This window comes from Peromyscus californicus, unplaced genomic scaffold (assembly GCF_007827085.1).
Source record: "Peromyscus californicus insignis strain IS unplaced genomic scaffold, ASM782708v3 Scaffold_19__1_contigs__length_69161282, whole genome shotgun sequence".
Lineage (NCBI taxonomy): Eukaryota > Metazoa > Chordata > Mammalia > Rodentia > Cricetidae > Peromyscus > Peromyscus californicus.
Genome location: NW_026294491.1, coordinates 55,201,101 through 55,227,955, shown reverse-complemented (window position 1 = coordinate 55,227,955; position 26,855 = coordinate 55,201,101). Strand labels below are relative to the sequence as shown.

The 26,855-nt window shown below is 36.1% G+C and overlaps 1 protein-coding gene across 1 annotated transcript; it reads right to left on the bottom strand.

Annotated features, from left to right (window-relative positions):
• Positions 1 to 7,075: 7,075 nt before the first annotated feature.
• On the bottom strand, positions 7,076 to 11,574 carry Defb110 (defensin beta 110). Its single transcript, XM_052743964.1, has 2 exons — positions 11,520 to 11,574; positions 7,076 to 7,218 (listed from the first exon to the last, which is right to left on the bottom strand). The coding sequence occupies exons 1-2, from the start codon at positions 11,572 to 11,574 to the stop codon at positions 7,076 to 7,078; spliced, it is 198 nt and encodes a 65-aa protein (XP_052599924.1).
• Positions 11,575 to 26,855: the final 15,281 nt, after the last annotated feature.

Genomic DNA, 26,855 nt, shown 5'->3' with positions numbered 1-26,855 from the left:
TAAGAATAACTCTTTAAGCATATTTAAAATAACCTTTAAAAATTTATAAGAAAGCAGTCAAATTTTAGCAAACCACAAGAAGCCAAATTTCTGTCAGTCACAGGAAACCAACCAATTAGATCATCCCCAAGTAAGAAAAACTCCCCATTATACCATTTAGAAATAAAATGAGTACCTAGTGGTAGTCAATCAAGCAATTGATTTAGTTTGCTTCTATTTCCAGCTGCTGTTCCTACTACTTGGTGAACTACCACTAGTTCAAGGTGTTTCCCAATTTCTAAAACATTCTTTTTACAAATAGACCTATCTAATTTAATTTGTTTAAGTTTTTTTTTTTTTGAAGGAGGAGGCCCAAAAATCTGATTTACATTACTTACAAATACAATTGTTGATTTTCCCCCTAAAAGTTATTTTTAAAATAGAGTAACAAACTGAGACAGGCAAGCCGTGGCAAGAATAATGAAGTACTGATAGGTAAGCATTGAGGCCATGAGGGATGAGCAGAGTAAATAGGGAGGATTTGTAGAGCAGCAAAGCTGGTCAGTATCCTACTATAGTAACACACCCACAGTCTCAATAAAACCTACTCTGTGAAAGATTAAATAGCAACTATTAGTGATGCTTAAGCTATAAACAAATACTTTTATTTTGGAAATAGGAAAACTAAAAACCAGCAAAGCTACAAAATACTTTTATTAAATTTTATAAATAATTATACTTATTATTAAAGTTCTGATAATATAGTCAAAGATGTTTCAGTTATTTTATGTCTTCGAGTGGCCTCCCCTTCATCCTTTACATGAAATCTCTGAATTCCAAGTTTCACTTGAAAGTGACAGATAGCCACACCAAGTAGTTTAAACATAAAAGTGAAGTGTTAACAATTCATATCAAGTTAAAGCAAAGAAAAAAGTTAAGCACAGAGCTCAGACTAGGAGTGCCTGTGTAGGGCTGATGACCAACAATATTTTGTTCAAAAAGTTTCCTCACAGGTTTCTCTGAGTGTTGCTTTGCATTGTGTTTGAGCATATCAAAAACATGGGAGTGAGGTTTAGTTAATGCAAACAGCAAACTAATTGTATAGCCCTGAAAACAAAGGAGAAGATGACTACCACAGAGAAAACTGATTGGGATACTAAGCCAAAGGGCTAGATGTTGTCACTATTATTGTCAGGAGCAGAATTATAATACAATGCCAGTTTCTAATTAAATCTGGAATATTTACCATATTATTGTGGGTACCTTAAATTATGGGACTGCAGGAAATTTTAACACAGTTATCACAGAGTGAAAATTTCAGGGCCAATATCTGTGTTTATCAGTCCCTTGCTAGATTTCACTGCCTCCTCCTTATCCAGTGTGGGAGAATTCTTAATAAATTATGAAGTATTCTAAACTGAAAAATTTAGAACCTTTGACGTCAATGTTTTAGTGTGATATGATAAGTTTAGCAATTGACATAAATCATAATTTGATTTTTTTTCATGATTTTAAGAATTAAGGCCATGACACATTCAAGAAGTATTTTCTTTTCAAAAGACAACCTGTCTTCCCTCCTCTTCTTGCTCCTTTCAGGTCAAAGCCTCCTTCAGATCATCAGTTATCAGATGTTACATGGAAGCAACAGTCTCAGACATCAGCATGCATCAGCATCATGCAAAGCATTCAGTAAAGCCCAATGTTGTGATTAAACTAGGGTTTCGCATCCAAGGGTTCTGAGAACACAAACTTCAAAGTTAGCCATACAATATGGATCTTGCTGACTAAAGACTAATATTTTGGGGACCATTGAAATATTCTAAGTGGTTGCACATCTTTTAAAATACCAAAGGATTTTATTTTCTGGATCTGAGGTTCCACTGTTCTAGGAGGAGGGTTGTATTACACTGAAGTTTGTGTCAAACGCCCTTGGTATCCCCTGTGTCTGTCTCTGTATCTAATTTTATTAGGTGAAAGTCGGGTCCAGGAAAGAAGCTGCAACTTTTACCAAAACTTCTACAGGTCTGGAAACTGAAGAGGTCTTCAAAGATAGGGGAGGAGTTGGGATGTTGCAGGTTCAGAGCCTAGTAAAAAAACTATCTTGAGCCATTACTAGCCTACCATTAGCCATTGCTTTCCCACTGACGTGTCTGATCTAATGTCTTCATGACTACCTGGTGAAACACTTTGAAATACATTTAAGTTAGTACCTAGTTTCCACTGCTCAGACAATGAATAGCATTTGAGGCCTGTCACAAATGATATCTCTGCTTTGCCTCCTGAAGTGTTTCTGCTGATATACTTAATTATCTTACGACTTTGTTCTGTTGCATACAAACCTCTTCAAATTGTAAGCCCACAGGACATGGAATTTGGGGTGATCTAAATCTGTACTCCTGGACCATGGTCACTCTAACTTGCCTCTAGAATAAACTATCCCATTTCCTTTGAGGTGAGAACTGTATTTTTTTTGTAGAGATGAAATAACACCTACATAGCAGTTGAATTTATTAAAATGAAAATTTGTGTAATTTTAAAACAATGTCTTCTTTTTTTCTGTTTTTGGACACTTACAGAAGTAGTGCCATTAAGGGCACATCTTCCATAAAAAGGAAAAAAGACAGGAAAAGAGAAAACAAACACTGTTGTGTGTGTGAATGATACTGTGCTCTGCTAGTATATTTGAGGTTTTGGATAAAATCTTCAAAGATAGAGGAATAAAAATTGAATATAGAGGAAAATAACTATATATGATTAAGATCAATGGCAGTACAACTGTCAGGAAGAAATAGAAAAAGAAAAACAAGATAAAGCTCACATCATCAAATACCAGAACATCCTTGAAAGTAACACAATGTGTTGTATTTCATAAGTCGATAAAAGAAACAAAATAAATTTAAAGTATACAATTAATTAAAACATAGTCATAAAAAGAACTAATATGTTATATACATATAAGCAAAATTATGTACAGTACCTACTAAACGATCTTAATTAATGATATGATCCCTCAACTAGATGTGAAAAACACATCACAACTACTAAAACAAGGATAAATCCTTAGTAAGTGAATGGAAAATGATATCATATGCCAGCATTAGTTCAAAGAAACGTGGAGGGCCCATTTTAAGGTATGACAAATAATATTTCAAGCAGAGAATATTATTAGCCATTTTAAGCCATTTTATAACATTAAAATATTTACTAAGAGAAAGTGAAGGCAGAGTAGTCAGCCTTGAAAGCTTGTGCACACAAATGACAAAATGCACCCAGCAATTTGTATTTATATATATTCATGCACACACATATGCATACACCTGTGTGTGTGTGAGTGTGTGTGTGTGTGTGTGTGTGTGTGTGTGTGTGTGTGTGTGTGTGTGTGATTAATGTAATTAAAGAAAAGGAGGCTGTGAACTTCAGCGTGGGGGATGGGAAGGTGCAAGTGAAGGTAGCTGGTAGGGGCTGGAAGAGGGACAAGGAGTGACAAAATGATGTCATTCTATTTGAATTAAAAACATTAAAAATAAGAGGAGCTGAAAAATCTGGATATTTATCCATCTATTTACAGGGATTCAAATTATATGAACAAAAAGTTACTACAACTATAAAGAGAAAATAATCTCAAGTTAAAATTAGTGATATCAATGTTCAGTTATCAACAATTAATGGATTATGGAGGCATTTTATGTGAAAAAAATCAAACCACTTTTGAAAATTCTTAAATCATGAAAACAACAGGCTTCACAGGAAGCTCCCCCCAGAGGAGATTTTCAGAACGTGCATTTTCAAGGGAATAGAGCAACTGAGGCAGTCAGTTGAAGGTCAGTGTTCCTACTGTGTGCTGTGTATCTTGTAAGTATGCCCTATATTTTTTCGGGACTATAAAGTGTAGTTTATAATAATTGTCTATTCCAGGGCACTGTGTGCAATCACATGAAATGATAATATCCATATATATTCTAGTTTATGGTTTACAAATTATTTTTTTTTCATTTTTCTTAGTATAGATGATTTATAGGTTAGTGGCTGGTTAAACTTATCTTTTAACTTAATGATTTTTTTCACTTTTAGATTTATAGAAAACATCCTTTTTAAAAAAAATTTCACACGCTTTAATTTAGTAACTAGGTTGTACTGGGTCTGTGCTCGATGGGAACAGAAGATAAATATTGGTGAATGCAGGTGAACAACTGTGTGTACGAGTTGGAAATTAGAAACTAAGTCTAGGTTAGTTGTCAAGGAGTTTGGTAGAGAATAGAATTTACACAGGTTTAGAGAATAGCATGGAAAAAACAATAAGATGAGAGAGTCCAATTGTCTTTAGATAAGAGAGTTGGGAACAACTGGACTAATCAAGAAAAAAACACATAAAGTGGCAGAACATTCAAATTATTTTTGAGTCATGCCCAGTACAAAGCTACATGCATCAATATGAGAACAGGTTTTATCACCTTTGTAAATCAGGTCACGTCTAACTGACTTTCTGTGCTTTTAAAGATATCATCACAGCATTTAATCTAGTTAGTAATTCCAGATCTTGGCCATCTCCACTCCTAGCTATTCTCATTGTTCCCCCTTCAGTAACCCAATTGAACATTTTGAAGAGACATCCTAACGCTTTTGCACTGGGTGAGCTTAGCAGCCTGCATCTATGTCTGTGCATTCTACTTCCCCAAATGAACAAAGACACAGTCCCCATGCTATGAGAAATCACCAACACATTGACTGAAACTAGCTGCTCTCCTCTCCTACCAATTCAAAATATCACCATATTTCAACATAACCAGTGCTTTTCTATCTTCTCCACATAATCACTTCTAAAATCCATTCTATCTTTACAGGTTCACGTACAAAGAACTAAGTGAGTAATCCAACTCAAATTTGTTCCAGTGACTGTCTGCTTTCAATAAATGACAAAATTTAATTGATGAGTGCCCAGACAAGAAATCTTAATCTTTGTCTCCCTCTTTGTCAACCTCTGATGAACTCGAGTTGCTTCTACCTAACATATCAAGCATACACTTAGCCTTTGTACTTTCACTTGTTTGTGTGTGTGTGTGTGTGTGTGTGTGTGTGTGTGTGTGTGTGTGTGTGTGTGGATGTGTGTGTGGATGTGTGAGTGTGTGTGTGTGTATGTACATGTGTGTGCACAAGCTGAATTCTGATGTTCCCTATACAGATGGCATATTACATCTCTCTACTCTAGTAGAAAGATTGTGGTAGTAATAAGTCAGTAATGGGTTTGGTAAAAAAAATCACAAACATTCATTTTAAAATCATAATTTAATCTCTTCCTTAATGTAACGTATATACTCATTGCAGAAAACGAAGTTTAATTTTTCTGGAATTATTAATATATACTAATATAATAAAGTTTTGAATCGCTAATTATTCTTACAAGACACAGAAATGTTATTACTGACCAAATTGTCAATGTTAGTAATATTTTTATTTCCATTTAAAATTTTAATTTCTGTGAGAATGGGTGCTTTGTGTCTACATGTTTCATTCCTCAAAGGAGATATTTGTCACCATATGTAGGCATTTTGATTTTTATCTGTAAAGGAACAAGTGGTGTTGGCATCTAGTGGGTAAAAGCCCAAGATACTGTGACATGTCCTGCCATTGTCACTCAATGTAACATGTAGCTCTTCTAAAGAGAATTATCCAGACCACAATACCAAGAGTGCCAAGGCAGAAAGAGCTTGCTGCAAATGACTACCGTAAGATAAAATACTTTTCAGTGTATGTGTTACAAGAGAGCGCATGAGTTCATCTGACTCTTTAAAGATATTAAAATCTGGAAAAGGAAAAGACACAAAAAGCTCCAATGTGTGCTTAGAAAATAATCGCTTCAGGATGGAACTCAAGTATTCATTGAATTAAAATACTGAAAATTGATCCCTCCCCCCCCCTCTCTCTCTCTCTCACACACACACACACACACACACACACACACACACACACACACACACACACACATTGCAGTATAACCTCTGCAGTGGCAGCTTATTCCCATCACGTGTGGCACTGGTGTAAATAATGTCTAGTATATACTTGCTCACATCTATTATTTGTATTTGGATACAGGAATGAACTCACAGAGAGGCAACAATAAAATAAATAATTTATTTCCTATCTGTTTCTAAGTCAAATTCTAGTCCATGTGTATGTTGCTAATAATTTCCCTTTCCATCGATTAATTTGCCAAAACCTATTCTATTTTATTGGGTGAGTGAATGTTTCAAAAGCATTTTGATTTGATACAAATTGCTAAATTGTAATGCTATGCCAATAATAAAAAAAATGGGAATTTTGGGTGGATATTGTATGGGTTTATTATGTAACATTACAGGTCAGAATATTGTGGCACTCAGAGGCAGGAGAGAAAGTGAGGCTGAAAAAAGGTGAAAAGTGAAGATGAGTGTTCCTTCTTTCCTTATGTGTATCTCCTCTTGCAATACCTGCTCTTCAGAATAAAGAAAAGATTAAAGTAGTGGGCATAGTATATATTTTGATGCAAAATAATTATGTCTACATTCTCCTTTCTGAAATGTCCCCCATCCTTTTTGATTCACACTTCTCTCCACTAAATAAACATGAGTAGACACTAGTGGTGATGTGAATTTTCTCTGCTACATTGTTCCTATGCCTTGGTTAGTCTCCCTCTTAAGCCCTTTGTATCTCATGAGAATGATCTGTGTTCTCAACATCTAGTCTCCAAGCCTAGGAGTTCATACGTTTTCTTGTGGATAATAAATTAATCGTGCACATCTACTAGAAGTCTGCATCTCAGAGATACATGTCCTTTTTTTGACTTAGGATTTCCCATCATCTTCCTATGTCAACTCCCACAAGACACAGAACTCTGAGTACTGTTCAAGGATTATATTGCATTATATGGATTCAGTTTTTTTCTGAATGCACCAATTAATATGTGAACTAGGGCCACTTCTGAATGATTCAGGATTAAATTTTATTTATTTCTTTTTGTTTTACAGAGACACACGTATCTTGAAAGTTTTGCTGGGAAGATTTAATTAGACTTATTCTTCCTTTTGGATTATGTGTATCTTTTCATCCACAGTCTTCAATTCTAGATGCAGCAGTGAGTTCCAGGTCTTATGCAGAAAGCAATCCTAAATTCATTTTCAGAGCACTGGGTTTTACAGTGACCTTTACTCGTTATGCACTCCCTCCTCAAATCCAAACTACCATATTCAGGATACCTCTTTTTGGCTGCAAGAAGGAAAGAATGGCTGGAATTAGGAAACTATATATAACATACCTATACAGAGAAAGTTCTAGAGACAAAAGTTTATAGTGTGACCATTCTCCAATGCTGGGGCAAATTTAAGTGAATTCATTGTTGCCTTATAGGAAGGATATTCTAGACTTCAGAAAGTGTCTTGGGCCTAAGTAGGTGTTCATAAATGACTGGGTGATGGCCCAGGAAAAGTTCTTGAAGATAGTTGTAGCTGAAGTTATCCTGTTCCTGCCCGGCTCCTGTGGCCCTCAGACCCAAGTAAACACACAAAGACTTTTATTATTTAAACTCTTTGGCCTAATGGCTCAGGCTACTTGCTAGCTATTTTTATATCATAAATTAACCCATTTCTATCAATCTATAAGTTGCCACGTGGCTCATGGCTTACTGGTATCTTTAAATGTTGCTTCTCATCACTGCGGCTGGTAGCATCTCCCTGCCTCAGCCTTCCATTTCCCAGCATTCTCCTCCCTCTCTGTCCTGCCTATATTTCCTGCCTGGCTACTAGCCAATTAGCATCTTATTTATCAATCAATCATCCACAGCAGACAATCATAAAAGTGGGTCATGTTTTATGTTCTGACTGGCTTTCTTTCTGCAGCTATCCATAGAATTAAGGATGCCCTATTCTGCTCTCATAAATAATCAACCTAAGCCTTGTGCCTTATGACTCATTACTGAAAATTATTACTAAAATTCATTGCTACTTAATTTTATCTTTCAAAAGTATTCAGAATTAGGCAATGGTAAACAGTTTGTTCAAATGCTCTCAAATTTCCTGGATACTTTGTGATTTTCTTTCCCAAATATATGAACTAAATTATGTCTATATGTAACAAAAGCATTGATCAAAGAGAAAAGGGAAGGAGAGTGAGAGAGAGGGATGGAGGTAAGGGAGGGAAATACACTACACTTGCACACAAACGGAGAGACAGACAGGAGAGAGAGAGAGAGAGAGAGAGAGAGAGAGAGAGAGAGAGAGAGAGAGAGAGAGAGAGAGAATATGCATTTATTTTTCACCCTTATGGGAATACCACAACACTTCTGAAATAATAGCTGTTTGAAAAGGCTTTCTTCAGATTTTTGTTTGTAGGGTTAATCTTGGTAAGAATGAAGTGTGCATAAGACCCCAATCCACCATGCCACTTTTTTATGGTGTATGATTCCATTAGCACACATTTATTTACACATTGTATATAAAAGCTTTCATATTTCAATGACAGTTGAACTTATAGGCTGCATAAAACCTGAAATATTTACTTACTTTATTTCTAGGTAAAAAACAGTTTACTAATTCCTGCTTTGCTTTCAATTCCTTTTGAATCAAGAAGAAAAAAAAAAAAAAGAAGGATGAGAAGTTTGTAGCTGGAGTCATGAGCAGATTCTACCAATACTGGTATTCTGCCATGGTGAACTTTGTCATGTCTTTGTCTAGAATTGCAAACTTAAAGTCTCTTTTTTAAAGATAGGATTTTATGAAACTCAGGCTGACTTCAAAATTGCTATGTATCTAAGGATGGACTTGAATTCCTGATTTCCCTGAATCTGCCTCCCCAGTGTTGGGGTTAAAGAGGTTTGCTACTATATCAGGCTGTTATTTTCTATGTCATAGGAATAACTCTTGGGAGTTATGGCAGGCTCTAGGGTAGGCTTCTCTTCCTAAACAAAGCTTAATTTGTGGTTGAGCAAAAATTTGTCTTGAGGGGCTTGTTCTGTGCATTTCAGGGTTTTTTTAGCACCCGTTCTGAAAACTTTACCCAACAGTTGCCAGTAGTACAGGCTGTGAGAAGTGTTCTCCAAGCATTTCTTAATGTCTTCTCAGGTGCAATGTCACCCCTAATAACAGTGTTCGAATAATACTGTGAAAAGACAAATAAATAACCCCTTGTCTTCAAATGCATGAATCACATATTACCCTTACTCTGAAGAATCCATCTCCTTTACTGTCTCATGAAAGAACCATTTATACTATTATAATAGCTTCAAATGATAGAAAATTTCTTTAAGTAGTATATGAATCTCAATTAATATAAAAAATAAACATGTACAGAATTATTCCCCAAATAATTCTTTCACCTACAACTTCTTTTTGTTTTTATTTATCTGTGTGTTTGTTTTATTCTTTAGATTACCTTGAATTTTTGCAGGTATCAGGGAAAGAAAGACAATGTGATCTCTTTGATACAAAAATATGCTGCTCTGCATTCATAATATATGTGAAATTTAAATAAAAATACCCATTCATAATAAAAGAAATTTCCAATTTGTCAGAAAAAAATTAAAAGAGTGGAGAAAGAAAAAAATATCCCATTTTTAGATTTATGTGTATTTATAGTGTCTAGAAAATGCAGAAGAAAACTAAGTCACACAAATGGAAATTCTTGGCATAGTAATCTTAAGGACAATAATTACTGGTAGTATAATGATACTTTATATTTCTGTTTCATGTAAATAATATTTAAGTTTAGACATTCAGAGGTTGGAGAAGCTCAAATCAAAACACTGTATTTAACACATATAGGACTACTGTACTCTGGACAGCTGTGGTTATCTGCCCAGAGCTAGGCAAGTTTGAGCCAGTCAACAGCCCTGCATGAAGCCCAACTATTAGCTGAGGAGCTAATGACAGTTCATGGCTTCTGAGGGGAATATTTTTTAAGGGTGTGTCTCTGGTTGGTTGGTGATACTCTGGTGGAAATCTCCACACCCAAGAGTACATGGAGACCACTAATTTCACCTAGTGGGTTATAGTTTACTTATGTGTTTGTATGTGTGCCTCTGTAGATCATTTGATCTCCTAGAGTTGGGGTTGTAGGTGGTCTTGGGCTGCCCACTGTCAGTGCTCAGAACTGAGGAGCTGAACTCAGGTCCCCTTTAAGAACAGTAAACATTCATAAGCACTCAGCCATCTCCTCAGCACCAGTGCTCTATATTTGTAGTGAATTTCATTCTCTTACCATAGATAGATTGTGAGATATAAAGTGATAGTAAGCCTACTAATTTCCTTTCCTAAAAAAATGTACCTCTCCTAATATTGAAAAGAAAATAACATCCAGACAGAGTGACAGTTATTGCTTTTCATACTATTTTCGTCTGTAATAATAAGTTCTCTGTAGGTTTAGATAGTGTATAATTTCAAAAAGAGCATACCCTTTGGTAGTAAAAGAAAAATACGTAAGACTATTGACACACAATATAATTTATGCTATTCTATCATCTAAGTGATTTATAATTTCCAAGCCTGTATTCAAAGTAAATTTTACATTTTGTTGAAGGAATGGATAAGTAACTCTGGTTATTAGTAAGGGCACCTGAAGACGTATATTGTAAAAAAAAAAAAAGGCATAGGCTTGAAATATACTTACATAGTTATTTACTAGTGTTAATTAGTGTTAACTACAAAAAATATAGGAATATGACCTATTATGTATTGGAGGCCATATGAAACCGGGGGTTTGTAAAGGTTATTAGGCTAGACTGTCTAAAATGAATGAAGGAATGGGTTAATTTATTAATATAAAAATAAATAAGTACAGTGAAGCCAGCATTCTTATTTTGCTTTTTTTTTGTGGTTAATGCATGTGTATCACTTCATAAGAAGACCAATATCTCACTGTTTATCTGCTGGAATAAAATAGACTTCAGGGAAAATTTTTCACCAAAATGCAGTAGATGGTAGTGACAAGAAATACTTAAAAGAAAACCAACAAGGAATGTAATTGGCTTGTAATTCTGAGAAAAGAATACTAGAAAGCATTTCACTAATTCTCTATTATTGTAGAGTACAAAAATATAAGTTATATATTCTTACACTGAGTTAATGACACCTTACAGTTGATAATGCTCAACAATAGTTTTCCAAAAAAGGTATAAATCCATTAGGAATGCATACTAAATATATATTTCTGTGTTAACATAATGGGATGAATATTTTAATTTTAAACTTTCTAATCCTTTTAGATTTCAACATATTGGATTCTGAACACAGTGGAGGCCAATCTTACTGTGTGTCATATCCTGAAAATGCATGATATTATCTGTAAGTGGGAAGAAATTAATATTAATACAATATTATTGACTAAACTACATTTCTTCATGTCTCACCAGATTTCCCAGTAGTAACTACTTTCTGTTGTAATTCAAAAACTCCACAGTAAACCCAGTAAAACAATATTTTCATTCTTACTTTAAAAAAAATATTTTTAAGAAACAGCAATTGATGCCTTTGAAAATCCTTTTCTACAAATACCCCTGACAAATGCTCACATATTACCTGGCAAAATTGTGACCCAAAAGAGCAGAATAAAAAGGAAGAGATGAATCTTCATGGTACAGTTTCTTAGTCAAGAAGTAACAGCAGATCTTCTTTTGAAAGTCAGTTTGTTTTGCAATCAGGATGCAATGACCACTTTTATTTATAGATCTTCCTGGAAAGGACTTTTAACTACTGAAGTTTATAAAAACCAAAACTATTTGTGTGTGGGCGTGAATTGTACCATTTTTCAAAGAACATGGTCATAAAACTATTACTAGTAAATTTCCTCAGGAAAGCAAAACCTGTTTGAATTAATTTGGAATGAACTTCCCAATAAATAACTTTTCCTGAACTATTTCAATAAGGAATATTTGTTTAAAATGATTGCTAAAAGAGAAATGTTGAAAATTACAGCTACATGGCATTCAGTTTTATAATATTTTTAGTGCTAACTGTTCAAATGTACCTATTATTAAATCATTCAGTGATATCTCAGAATTTTAGAGCTGGAGATTACGATCGAATTCTTGTGTTTTACAATTTAAAATAACTAGAGGCTTAGAGACCAAGTGATTGTTTCGGTTATAAGATGCAATTATTTATATATGACATGACCAGGAATTCTGTATTCACTGATGATTGTGGAGAAGACTTCCACACATTTTAATGGTAGCTTATTAATTTTTAACAATTACCCATTCAATTCCAACCTTCAAAATCTAATACTTTCCATCATTCGTTTTATGGACCTGAAAATGATGTCAGATTCAATCTACATGCTTTTAATATCCTTATTTTACATATGGTAAAATTAAATTGCTGCCAGTTGACCCAGCTTACAGAAGCTGATATTGTAAAAATGAAAGCAATGGATTCCCCATCACAGGGTCAAGTCAAGTAAAATACTGGCCTGATGTTTTTAAACTTTACCTACTTAATAATTCCCAAGAGGGCTAGTTCAATCGAGATTTCAGAGCCCCCTCCCCAAGTCTGATTTGGTAGATTGGAAATGGAGGTTCAGCATTTGCAATACTGTTAAGACTAAGCACTGTTATTACTATTGAAAGGGAGTGTACATTACACTGGTAGACCTGATCTGTCCATTCCATACAGAAATAAATACATGATAGAAAGAATAGAACAGATTCATAGACTATGGAGCTGGTTGGAAATTTCCATCCAGCCTTTTCACCACAGATGAGAGAAGGGAGACAAAGATAGTTGAACTTACGAAAACCTGATGATAACACATGCAACAAATATTTCAGGCTATAAAGTAACAATGGAAACTGTGGAATGAGGTCAAATGTCAAAGAAGGGATTCAGGTTCTGTGGAAGAATATTTTCTTCCTGAGAAAGAATAAAGTATGGAGAATTCACCATTGCTGAACTGGAGAAAAAGTTCATTGCTATTCTACTATGTAATAATTAATACATGGATATTATGGAGCATTGACATTTAGAATTCAGTAGTTGACTTCTAGTTCCATTCATTACTGGACACATGGGATATCATGAAAACATTTTTACTTTGGAAAGTATTGTACTGGTATAGCTTGGATAGAAAATATAGATGAATAGAGCATGAATACCAGGACATTTTCCCCTTACAATTGGTTATATTTAAAGAATTTACAAAGAAATCACATTCAGCCATTAACCAAATAGAACTGGGGTGATGTTAAGATGTTATGATAAATTTCATTCTAAGAAAAAAATTACTATTGGAATTATGATGTCATGTAATGATAAAGTATCAATCCATCAACAACACATCTATATGCATGTATATGCTAACATAGAATCCTCAAAATACAATGAGTATAGAGCTAAATGTGACAAACTTGAATGAAGAAATGAAGAAGTCGTGAATATAATGACACTTGGGGCACTAAAACCTCACTTTGAGTAATAAATTATGTAAGTAGAATTGGTAAAGAAAACATACTGACACATCTGTAGAATATTCAAACCATTAAAAAGCAAAACACACACACACACACACACACACACACACACACACACACACACACACACACAGCAAAACACATATTCCTCTCCAGTGATCATGAAACATCTCTCAAGCAGCCAATATACTAGGATACAAATAGTTACAAACAAGTTTTGAAATTAAAACTAATCAATTATGCATGTTAGAAACCAACATGTGAAGAAAATTTAAAAGGTCATAGACGTTTGATAATTAAACAATAAATTTCTAAATAAATAGTGTCTTAAAAATAGACCAAATGTAGATCTCATCCATTTCTCTGGACACCAGGAGGGGTAATGAAGGACAAGGATCGAGGGAAAGAGAGCTTAGGAGATTGGGAGATTCCAGCTGGATCAAGAACAGAGGGAGAACAAGGAAAAAGAGACCATGATAAATGAAGACCCCATGGGTATAGGAAGCAGCAAAGTGCTAGAGAGGTCCACAGAAATCCACAAAGATACCTCCACAATAGATTACTGGCAATGGTCGAGAGAAAGCCTGAACTGACCTACTCTGGTGATCCAGATGGCCAAACACCCTAACTGTTGTGCTAGAACTCTCATCCAATGACTGATGGAAGCAGATGCAGAGATCCACAGCCAGGCCCCAGGTGGAGCTCCAGAAGTCCAATCAGTGAGGAAGAGAGGAGGGATTGTATGATTGATAATTGTTGAGACCATGATCGGAAAAAGCACAGGGATAAACAGCCAAACTAGTGGAAACACATGAACTATGAACCAATAGCTGAGGAGCCCCCAACTGGATCAGGCCCTCCAGGTAAGTGAGACAGTTGATTAGCTTGGACTGTTTGGGAGGCACCCAGGCAGTGGGCCCGGACCTGTCCTTAGTGCATGAGCTGGCTGTTTGCGACCTGGGGCCTATGCAGGGACACTTAGCTCAGTCTGGGAGGAGGGGACTGGACCTGCCTGGACTGAATCTACCAGTTTGAGCTGAATCCCCAGGGGAGTCCTTTCCCTGGAGTAGATGGGAGTAGGGGGTGGGTTGGAGAGAGGGTGGGGGATGGGAGGAGGGAGGACAGGGAAATCCGTGGCTGATACGTAAAATTAAATTAAATTATAAAATAAAAATGAAAAAATAAAAATAAAAAAATAGACCAAATGAAATAGGTGCATTATAAACAGGCAAATCATGATGCATAATAAAATACAATTTTAGGGTGCTGGGGTGATGAATTAACAGTTAAGAGCATTTACAGCTCTTACACTAGGCCAACTGAACTATGTCCCTAACTGATACAATACCGTAACTATCATTTTTGTTTTTAATGCACATATACCCCAAAAAGTAAAACAAGTAGTTTATAAACTGTATAAAATTTAGTCTTGTTTTTATTTATTTTTCTCTCCAATGAATAGTTTCTCCTCCCTCCCTCCTCCCAGTCTCTCCCCCTAACCTCCCCTCTTCCCCAGATCCACTCCTCCTACAGTTTCCTTCAGGCCTTCCAGGGATATCAAGCAAACACAACATAATAAGATGCAGTAAGACTAGGCACAAACCCTCATATGAAGGCTGGATGAGGCAAACCAATAGTAGGAAAAGGGTCCCAAGAGCAAGCAAAAGAGTCAGAGACAACCCCCACTCCCACTGTTAGGAGTCCCGCAAGAATAGCCAGCTTCACAAACAAACATGTGTGCACCAGCTCAGACATATACTGGATCCTAGATTGTTGTTTCTATCTCTTTGAGCCCCTATGATCCCTGCTTAGTTGATTCTGTGGGCCATGTTCTTGTGATGTCCATGACCCCTCTGGCTCCTACAATCCTTCTTCCGCCTCTTCATTAGGGTTCCCCTGGCCCAGCATAGTGTTTGACTGTGGGTTTCTGCATCTGCTCCCATCAGTTGCTCGATGAAGCCTCTCTGATGGCGAATGGGCTAGGCACAGATCTATGAGCCTAGCAGAATGTAATTCTGAATCATTTCATTTATTTTTTCCATTAGTGTTCAATTATATTTTAGGTCTCTAGGTGATCCAGACTCTGGTTCCTGGCACTGTCAGGTATAGGCTTTCTTTCCTGGTGTGGGTTTCAAGTTGGACCAGTCATTGGTTTGCAACTCCCACAAGTTTAGTGCCATTATTACTCCAGCACACATTGCTGGCAGAAATGATTGTAGGTTGAAGGTTTTGTGGCTGGGTTAGTGACCCAATCTCACCACTGCAAGCCATGCCTGGTTACAGAAGTTGAGCGATTCAGGCTCTATATCCCCCATTACTAAGAGTCTTTGCTAGTTCATAGTAAGACTATTTTTACTTAAGTATTGTTTTGAGTCATGAGTTAATCCAGGAGGAAATACAATAAAAGCTGGCTTTTAAAATAATCATTATAAGAAAAAAAAAGCATTAGTGAATATTTGTCTACATAACAAAGAAGAAATTTCAGAATAAAGGCAATTTCAATGAGCATATTCTAGTGAATTTTGACGAAAATAAAAGAAACATCCTGATCTTTAACTTCATCTGCTTGAGGTACTTTGTCAAAATTTAACCACTTTTTCCCTCATGTGAAAACTGTCTAAAAAACGTGATCTATGCTTGAGTGTTAGGCGAAACAGTGAAAGTGGGGAATGCTACTGATTTACTTTATGGTGAGCATATATCTCAATAACAACATATGTCTTGGCAAACTAGAGAAAGCAGAAAGGTAAAAGAGAGTTGAATGGGAGATGACTGGATGTGAATTTAAGCTTCATTGTAAGACAAGAAAAATTCAAATATACCAAGGCTTTCTACCTGACTTAGTCTTTGTTATAAATTCTACAATACTGGGGATAAATGATTTCTGAACTTAATCTTATACCATGCCATTTTTCTAATGTATTATGCTAAATTCAGTCAAATTCTAAATATTTCTGTGCATCAATTAAATCAATATAACATTGCTTTTGTCTAACAATGTACATGTATTTGATTAGTGAAATTAAATCACAGATGTTACCAGCATACCATGCTTGAAAAATTATTCCAATACTTTTTCTCTCCAGACACTGTAAATAAATATAAAGTGCCATGGTGTGGTCATATTAATGCAATGATTCTCTGTCAGTTACATTAATTTAAGAAGTCCTAATTCCTTGATGTTTAAGATTGATACATATTACAATAAGGTTAATATTTCCTCCTGTTCCAAACACATCAAACATGAACAACAAAAAAGGAGAACTTTATGACTGATGTTTTATAAGGAAGCAGGTACTGGTCTTCTGTCTTAACTTCTGTTCTCATTTAATCGGATGAGGGAAACTCTTATTTCATAAGGGAAATAGTGATATGCCCAGTTGAATGGTGGCTATGTTAACAGAGTCTTGAGAAAGCTGATGATGGCCAGACAAATAAGCCATCTGTAAAATTTTCTTGCAATTTCTTTCCATAAGAAATTACGCAGGTTACATAAATGTAGGTATAAATTGAGAGTTCATACCTTTATGCAAATTCATTTAATATTCTAGAAGTTGTTGTTTTCTATTTATTCACAGTTATTATTTAAAGCCTTTTGTGCTGATGATGGATCTCAATGAAACAGATAAGCCAAGTGGTATTTCTGAAGGAAGGCTTTGAGGATCTAATGAGACCAACATTGACTGTGGAATTAAAGCGATAGGGGATATGTTGAAAGAAACATTTCTCATTTCATTTTCTTTCCACTGTCTTTTTGTGTGTAGATCTGGCATTCAGTACCATCAATACGTTCAGTTATTCACTATATTTAATATTTAGACTTATTAGAAACCTCATCACCTTGGATGATAAAAGTATACAAAATGCATTTGCTAGATGGTAGTTAGTGAATGAGGATAATTACACCTTTTGGATCACTTACAATGTAACTTTATGAAGAAAAAATTGCAAATAAATAAATTATATCATCTTCTCTACAAATTAATTTTCAACTTTCATCACTTAAATGAGATTTTCTTTCCACTTTCCAAGCACAGTTTAGTTTGGAAAAGGGAGGAAATAGAGAGAGTGGGTGAAGTCAAAATTATCCTTAGTTAGGTATATACACTAAACACAAGGCCATATACTTCCTTGATATTTTCACTGAATATTTAATAAAATTCTAACCTTACATAAAGAAAATATGTAGAAGGGGCTAGAGAGATGCTTCAGAGGTTATGGTCACTGGCTACTATGCCAGAGGATTGGGGTTTGGTCCAGAGCACTCAAATAATGGTTCATAATCATCTTGTTTGTCCTATATTTGTATTCTTAACATAAAAATCTAACTATAGAAAGGAAATGAATAAACCTTCAAACCCCAATTTTTACTTTCACTTGTGGTAGTTTTATAAAAATGTCACTGTAATCTTAGACGCTATGAAAGATACAACTTCTTTTTCTTAATTAAGAAATTTTTTATTTGTTTTACAAACCAACCACACATTCCCCTCTCTTCCTTCCTCCCCCACTCATCCCCAGCTATCCTCCCCCAACTCTCCTCTCAATTCCTTTGAAAAGGTAAGACCTCGTCCCATGAGGAGTCAGCAAAACCTGGTACATTCATTTGAGGCAGGTCCAAGCTCTTCCCCGCTGCATCAAGGCTGTGCAAGGTGTCCCACCATAGGTAATGGGCTCCAAAAGGCCATTTTATGCATGAGAGATAGATCCTGATCCTACTGCCAGGGGCATCTTAAGCAGAATAAGCTACACACTGTCTCACCTATGCAGAGGGCCTAGTCCAGTACCATGGAGGCTCCTTGGGACTAAAGTTCATGAGTTCCCATTAGCTTGATTTGGTTGTCTCTGTACGTTTCCCCATCATGCTCTTGATGTCTCTTGCTCATAGAATCCCCCTTTACTCTCTTCTACTCCTGGAGCTCAGTCTGGTCCTTGACTGTAGATTTCTGCATCTGCTTCCATCAGTTACTGGATGGAGGCTCTATGATGACAGTTAGGGTATTGCCAATCTGATTACCGGGCAAGCCAGCTCAGGCACCCTCTCCACTATTGCTAGTAGTCTAAGCTGAGGGTCATCCTTGTGGATTCCTGGGGACTTCCCTAGCACCAGGTTTCTCCCTATCCCCATGATGTCTCCCTCTATCAAAATATTCCCCACTCCATTCTTGTTCTAGCTCAGCCATCTCATTCCCTTATGTTCTCATCCCCGATACCCTACCCTCCATTGCCCCCTCACCCCCAGTTTACTCAGAAGATCTCATCTATTTCCTCTTCCCAAGGCAATCCATATGTTCCTTTTAGGGTCCTCCTTTTTAGCAAGCTTCTCTGGAGCTGTGGATTGTAGTCTGGTTATCCTTTGCTTTACATCTAGTATCCACTTATAAGTGAATACATACCATGTTTGTCTTTCTGAGTCTGGGTTGCCTCAATCAGGATGATATTTTCTAGTTCCATCTATTTGCTTGCAAATTTCATGATATCATTTTTTAATTGCTAAATAGTACTCCATTGTGTATATGCACCATATTTTCTTTATCTATTCTTTTGTTGAGAGTCATCTATATTGTTTCCAGTTTCTGGCTATTATAAATAATGCTGCTATAAACAGAGCATGAGCAAGTATCCTTGTGGTATGATTGAGCATTCCTGGGTATATGCCCAAGAGTGGTATCATTGAATCTTGAGGTAGATTGATTCTCAATTTTCTGAGAAACCACATACTGATTTCCAAAGTGGCTGTACAGGATTGCACTCCCACCAACAATGGAGGCGTGTTCTTGCTCCACATCCTCTCTAATAAAAGCTGTCATCAGTGTTTTTGATCTTAGTCATTCTGACAGGTGTAAGATGGTATCTCAGAGTCATTTTGATTTGCATTTCCCTGATGACTAAGGATGTTGAACAATTCCTTAAATGTGTTTTGCCATCTGAGATTCTTCTGTTGAGAATTCTCTTGTTTAGTTGTGTAGCTCATTTTTCAATTGGATTGCTTGGTACTTTGATGTCTAGTTTCCTGAGTTCTTTATATATTTTGGAAATCAGCCATCTGTAAAGTGTGGGGTTGGTGAAGATTTTCCCATTCTGTAGGTTGTCATTTTGTCTTATTTACCATGTCCTTGGCCTTGCAGAAGCTTCTCAGTTTCATGATTTCCTATTTATTAATTGTTGCTCTCAGTGTTTGTGCTACTGGTATTTTATTTAAGAAGTGGTCTCCTGTGCCAATGCATTCAAGGCTACTTCGAATTTTCTTTTCTATCAGGTTCAGTGTAACTAGATATATGTTGAGGTCTTTGATCCACTTGGACTTGAATTTTGTGTATGGCTCATGGATATGTAGAATCAACATAATAAAAATGGTAATCTTTTCAAAAGCAATCTACAGATTCAATGCAATCCCCATCAAAATCCCATCACAATTTTTCACAGACCTCAAGAGAACATCCTCAGCTTCATATGGAAAAAACAACAACAACAAAAGAACCCAGGATAACTAAAATAACCTTGTAAAATAAAGCAACTTCTGGAGATATCACCATCCCTGACCTCAAACTCTATAATAGAATTATAGTAATAAAAACAGCTTGATACTGGCATAAAAACTGACATGTGGATCAATGGAATCAAATTGAATACCCTGACATTAATCTGCACACCTACAAACACAAGATTTTTGACAAAGAAGCCAAAACTATACAATGGAAAAAAGAAAACATCTTCCACAAATGGTGCTGGCATAATTGGATGTCGATGTGTAGAAGATTGCAAATAAATCCATATCTGTTGCCATGCACAAAACTCAAGTCCAAGTTGATGAAAGATACAACTTTTAAGGTACTTTATAAGAAGTTCATTGCAGGTTCCATCCATGGCCCGCCACAATTCCCATATCATTGTCCTTAAAAATCTATTTCCACTAAATATAAACATGAATCTATTGAAAGAATTTTTAAATAAACACCAATGAGCCTCTAAGGAGAAACCAGTGCTAAGTATAAAGTATAGCATAGTATTTCATAAGACAATCCAGAGACCACACATACTCCATTATAAGTGCCTGAACTTACTTACCAGGCCAAGGTCAACTGATAGGACCATGAGTAATTAAACCAGGTCATCTCAAGACTGGGGCCATCTCAAGACTGGGGCTGTGACAACTTTATTGAGAGTGATCAGACATTTTACACCTTTATCAGAAACAGAATATAATGGCAATTTCCAGGATAAATACTGTTGCAGTTGTCAGGATACAATGAAATTTGCAAACTATACAGGGTATACAAGATCCATGTCTAAGGTCAATTGTCCTGTCCAGTTTCCGTGCTTCCTTGACTACTAAGAGAACATACAAAGAAACACAAAACAGGCTGAACTATTCGCTGCCTGAAGGAGTGCCTCAGATTCTTAGAATCTGGAAGACATACAGTGTCCGAGGAGCCATGAACTCTAATCTAAAAAAAATCTATGACACATGCCTCTCTAGGCAGCTAAGCCAGGCCAACTCCATGGTTCCCAGCACTTCATATCTAAAGACATTATTTAGAATGTCACTATGGAGAAGATTCGTATTATCTTATTTTGATCTTTAGCCTAGAAAACAAAGAACCCATACTCTTTTTGCCTGAAGATTTTGTCACGATGGGCTTATCACTTTCTTCAACCCTGAAGAAAATTGTGTTTATTTTTTGTCCCAGGTCTCTGACTTTCTTTTTCTTTGATCATTCATTTTATAAACTTGATCCTTTAAGATATAAATCAATCTCTTGCTGGTTTTGCAACTTAAAACTATCTCTAATTCCGTATGTAGCCCTGCTTGATTAACCTCCTATGACAATAGTATGTGAGGTGTAAAAATAAGTATGACTAACATTTTCAGATTTGGGTGGAGATGCGAATATTTTCAGTGAAATAAACACAAAGAACAAGGCATGTGCAGTGCATGGAGGCAAGAACAAATATTAAATGATAAGATACCTGTAACATCCATCTAATCTCACAGAACTTCTAAATAAGGAAACAAAGAACAAACAGATGTGCTACCATTGGGAGGAAAGAATGGGATTTTGCAAAAATAAAATAATCAAGCGAAGACCTAACCAAGTTAGAATCAGTTCAAGGTGAAGGAAACTGGGCAGAAGCATTGCAGCAGAAGAGACTGTGAGTCAGGCAGTCTTGAAGCAATGCTACTTTTCAGTGACCTTCAAATGAGAAACTATTCTCACAGAGTATAATGTGAAATCTCTGAGGCTGAAAACCCCAGAACAGTTTGTGATACTAGGAGAGTTCATCCAGAATAGCATGTAACATTTTAACCCAACCACATGGCTACTTAGAATAGGCTGTTCATTAAAATGCCATAGTCTCTTTGATCCAAGTCTATGCTTCACTGATATTCTAAATACTGATAGTGATTACATTAGTGATAAAATTTTATTACATTGTGGGGACAAATGAAAGCTATGCCATTATATGAAACAAACCAAAATCGAGCAATTACTTTGTAAAGGCACAAGGGATGTTAGGAAATATAAAAATTGACTGGAAATGCTCCTCTATTAGACATTTAAATGTACAAATCCTATTGGTTAAAAGACAAAAGAATTTAGCTCTACCAGAAGGTAGAAAATAGTTCTGGTATTTTTCAAGCACAACAAATTAATAGCTCACATCTATTTTCTTAGTCTCTGAAGTCACTCTGTTCCAGCTTTTAGATCAAGATGATAAAAGGATATACTAGTGGTGTTTCACACACTTGAGGTTCAGGGATATCCTTGGCAGAAGGAGAAGAGCTGTAGCAAAAACCCATTTTCTTTTTATTTCCCTGATCCATATCACTGAAATGGAAATAGCACTTCCATTCTTGCAAATGTTATTTTCCTTTTATTCATTCCACAGGTTAATCTTCATAATCCTAAGGACGAATTGTTACCTACATTACAAATACCTGTAAAAAACCCTATAGTAATCATCATGTGTTCTCACTGAAGAAGGGTATTTTGTATAGAAAGAGTTTCTGTCTTCCTGTAGGGATGGGCGGAAGACCTGAATGAGTAAAGACCTGAGTGAATGTGTATTTTGACATGAACAAGGCCTATTCAGGACTCTGAGACCAATTGGACCTTGGTAAATAGGTAGAGCTGTTACCCATTTGGACTAGGCTCAAGAGAGAAGATATTTCAGCTTTCCTCAATATTTCAAATATAAGTGTTTATGAATAGCAAAGACTAGCAATTTCACTTTCTCCTTTTTTATATTTACTACCTAAAGCTGCTTGCCTACAAAGACCTTTTAACAGACTAGCTAACCCTTTCCCTGTGCTATATCTAATAAGCACATGGAGGTTCTAGGTTGTGGTGGTATGAGTTAATGAACTATACCAGATGCCAACATCATTGAATGTGTGTCTTTGTGTCTTTACTTTCCTCATTCCCTCACCATCCCTAGCCAAGGTTCTGGGACACAAAGTGGCCAGGTGTTGGCATCCAGGTTGTGAATATCCCATGTTGAAACCACGCTAAAATAAATGATGGGATTTTACTTTAAAAGTGGTCACGTTCCCTTGCTCTTTTCATCCTCAGAATAACCTTGATGAATGGTCATTTCTCTTTCTAGTCTAAAGATAGTGATTTAAGTTCCTAGGAAGCCTATTAATTAGGTCATAATAACATCTATAACAAATTATTGAAAACTTGTACATGAGTCAAGCATAGTAAACATTTATTTGTTGTTCATGAAATTTGAACAGGAGCACTATTCTAAACAAGGTTCTTCTTCAGCATGGATCCTGGCAGCCAGGATTTCTTACATCTTAGGAATCTATTATTTTCAATGCGTAGTATGCAAGGTCCCTGTGTAAAGCAGAAATGAAACAGAATCTTCTTTGACAGTAATTTATATAAAAATGCTGCATACCATGCTTACTAATCTTTTTGTTTGTGCTAGAACACAGCCCTGTGTCCAATTTTACCTATATGATTGATTATAAAATGAAGTCTAGATATATTTTCTTAAGGAGAAGCAGATGGGATTTCAAAAGCTAGTCAGAATTAAGCATATCTGACTTTACTGGTGACTAAATGTTCATTTAACTCTCACTTGGAGAACAACATATTTTTCTCCTCAAAGAAAAGAGCTCAAAATCTTCTATGAAAACATTCAATTAAGGATTTAGGACTGTCTGGTATGGGAAGTTCTTCACATCTGGATAGATCTAGATACCACATTTAAAAAACTGATAACTTTTAAGTTAAGTTTGGTGGTACATGCCTGTAATCCCAGCACAGAGTCAGGAAATTCCCTGGAAATCCGTAGGTCACACTAGCCAGGTAGGCAGCTAGGTTAACTGTAGACCTTTATCTCTCTCCTCTCCTCCAAATTCAATCTCCCAGCTCTGTAGCAGACAACTTGCTCGGCCTCCTCTTCTGCTCTGAAACCATCTCCAACAGGGTAACTTAGACTTATCCTCCAACTTTTCTCCCCATCCATCCTGCTGTCCCAGCCCTCAAATCTAGCAGGTATTCTCTTATATTTTGGTTGTGAGCCTAGCCTTTAACGGCTGAGCCATCTCTCCAGCCCAGGTATTCTCTAGGAACAGGCCACTCAAAGCCTGCCAGAGAAGGAAGCAGGCCAGTGAAACACATATCCTTGCTTCAGAACTTTACACTTTTCTAAATACAACTCCAGTCTCATCCTCACCTTTGTAGCAGATTATCTGTTTTGGCCTGTGCTCACTCTCTGCCCCCATCCCCAGGAACTTAACAGATCCTCATTGAATGCCCTCCTTTCCCCCTACTGTGGATGCCTCAGACCCCTGAAACCCATCCCCATTCCTAAGTGTCAGCTCCCAATACCTAGAAACACAATCTGCTCATAACCCCTAGTGGCCTTACACAGCAGGATCCCAAGAGCATTCCCTACTAGATAACACACAGCCACCACATGCTCCCAGGAACCAGAGGAAACAAACAAATAGATACTAGTGTCTAGAATTACAATCACCCCATATCAGGCGGCTAGACGCCAGAATAAAAACTCAACTAATAACATCAAGACAATATGTGTCTACTAGAGTCAAGCAAACCTACTACAGTAGGCTCTGAGAAATGGAACATACCTGAAGCACAAGACAAGAATCTTAAAGTAGCCTCTATCAATATGTTAGAGGTCCTCAAGAAAAATGAATGAATTCCTTAAAGAAATCTATGAAAACACAAAGAAGCAATGGAAGGAAATGAATAAAATAGTTCAATACTCGAAAGTGGTAATAAAATCAATAATGAAAACCCAAATTGAGTGAAATTTAGAAAGGAAAATTTCAGGAACTAAAACAGAAACCTCAAAGGCAAGCTTTACCAACAGAATATAAGAAATAGAAGAGAGAATCTCAGGCAATGAAGACAAGATAGAAGAAATGAATACTTTAGTGAAAGAAAACATTAAATCTAAAATACTCCAGGCACAAAACATTCTGGAAACCTGGGACACTAGGCAATGACCAAGTCTAAGAATAATAGAGGAAGGAGAAGAAACACAGGTTAAAGGCACAGAAAATATTTTCAGCAAAATCATAGGAGAAAATTTCCCTAACCAGAAGCATACAGAATACCAAATAGATTGAGCTAGAAAAGAAATTCCCCTTGGCACCTGATAATCAAAACACTAAAATTACAGAATAAGGAAAAAATATTAAGAGTTACAAAGGAAAAAGACAAAGTAACATAAAAAGGCAGTCCTATTAGAATAGCATCTGACTTTTAACAGAGACTCTCAGATGGCGGAAGGGCCTGGACAGATGTGCTACAGACTCTAAGAGGCTATGGAACCAGATCAGACTATTCCATCTAGCAAAACTTTGAATCATGTAGATGGAGAAGAAAAGACATTCTATGCCAACAGCAAGTTTAAGCAGTATCCATCAACAAATCCAGCTCTACAGATGGTGCTAAAAGGACAACTTCAATCCGAAGAAGTTAACAACAAACAAGAAAACACAGGGAATAAACAATCCCAGACTAGCCAATCAAAAAAAGCAGAAAAAAAACACAACAAAATAACAGGAGTAAAACCAATAATCATTGATAACTCTCAACAGCAACTTTCTCAATTCCCCGATAAAAAGACATACTAGAAGAATGGATGTGCAAACAAGATCCATCATTCTGCTGCATCCAAGAAGCACATCTTACCAGAAATGATAAATATCACCTCAGGGTAAAGGACTGAAGAAATATATTGCAAGTAAATGGATTTAAGAAGCAAACTGGTGTAGCCATTTTAACATCCAACAAAATAGACTTCAAACCAAAACTAATCAAAAGCAATAGGGAAGAACACTATATACTCACTAAAGGAAAAAAATCCATCAAGAGGATATTGCAATTCTTAATATTTATGCATCAAATACAAGGGCACCTATGCTCATAAAGAAACACCAGTGCAGCTTAAATCACATATTGACCCTAACACACTGATAGTGGGTGACTTTAATACTGCAAATGTACAGGTCATTCAGACAAAAGTAATCAGATAACAGATGTTGTAAACGAAATAGACCAAACATATTTACAGGATACTTTACTCAAAGACTAAAGAATATACCTTCTTCTCAGCATGTCATCTAACTTTCTTCAAAATTGGCAACATACTCAGACACACCACAAGTCTCCAAAGTTACAAGAAAATTGAAATAGCACCCTGCATCCTATCTGATCACCATGGATAATAACAGAAATCTTACAAAATCAAAGAAACTGAACAACTCTCTACTTACTGGAAAATGGGTCAAGATAGAAATTAAGAAAAAATTAAAGACTTTCTAGGATTGAATGAAAAAGAAAACACAACATACCCAAATTTATGGGACACAATGAAGAAAATTTTAAGAGACACATTCAAAACATTACATGCCTACATAAAAAGGGAAAACAAACAAACAACAACAAACAAAAAAACCTGTAGGGATCTCATACAAGTAGCTTAACTGCACATCTGACTGAAAGCTATAACAAAAGGAAGAAATATCATCCAAAAAGTGTAGATGACAAGAAATAATCAAGCTCAAGATTGGTAGAGTCAATAAAACAAAGAGTTGGTTCTTTTTTTTTTTTTGGTTTTTCGAGACAGGGTTTCTCTGTGTAGCTTTGTGCCTTTCCTGGAACTCGCTTTGTAGACCAGGCTGGCCTCGAACTCACAGAGATCCACCTGCCTCTGCCTCCCGAGTGCTGGGATTAAAGGCGTGCACCACCACCGCCCGGCAGAGTTGGTTCTTTGAGTAAATAAATAAGATTGACAAACTCTTATCAAAATTAAGTGAAAGATGTAAATAGAGGATCCAAATCAACAAAATTAAAGATTACAAGGGGAAAATAATAACAGATGCTAAAAACATCCAGAGAATCATAAAATCTAAAAGAAATGGATCATTTTCTTGCTACATACTACTCACCAAAGT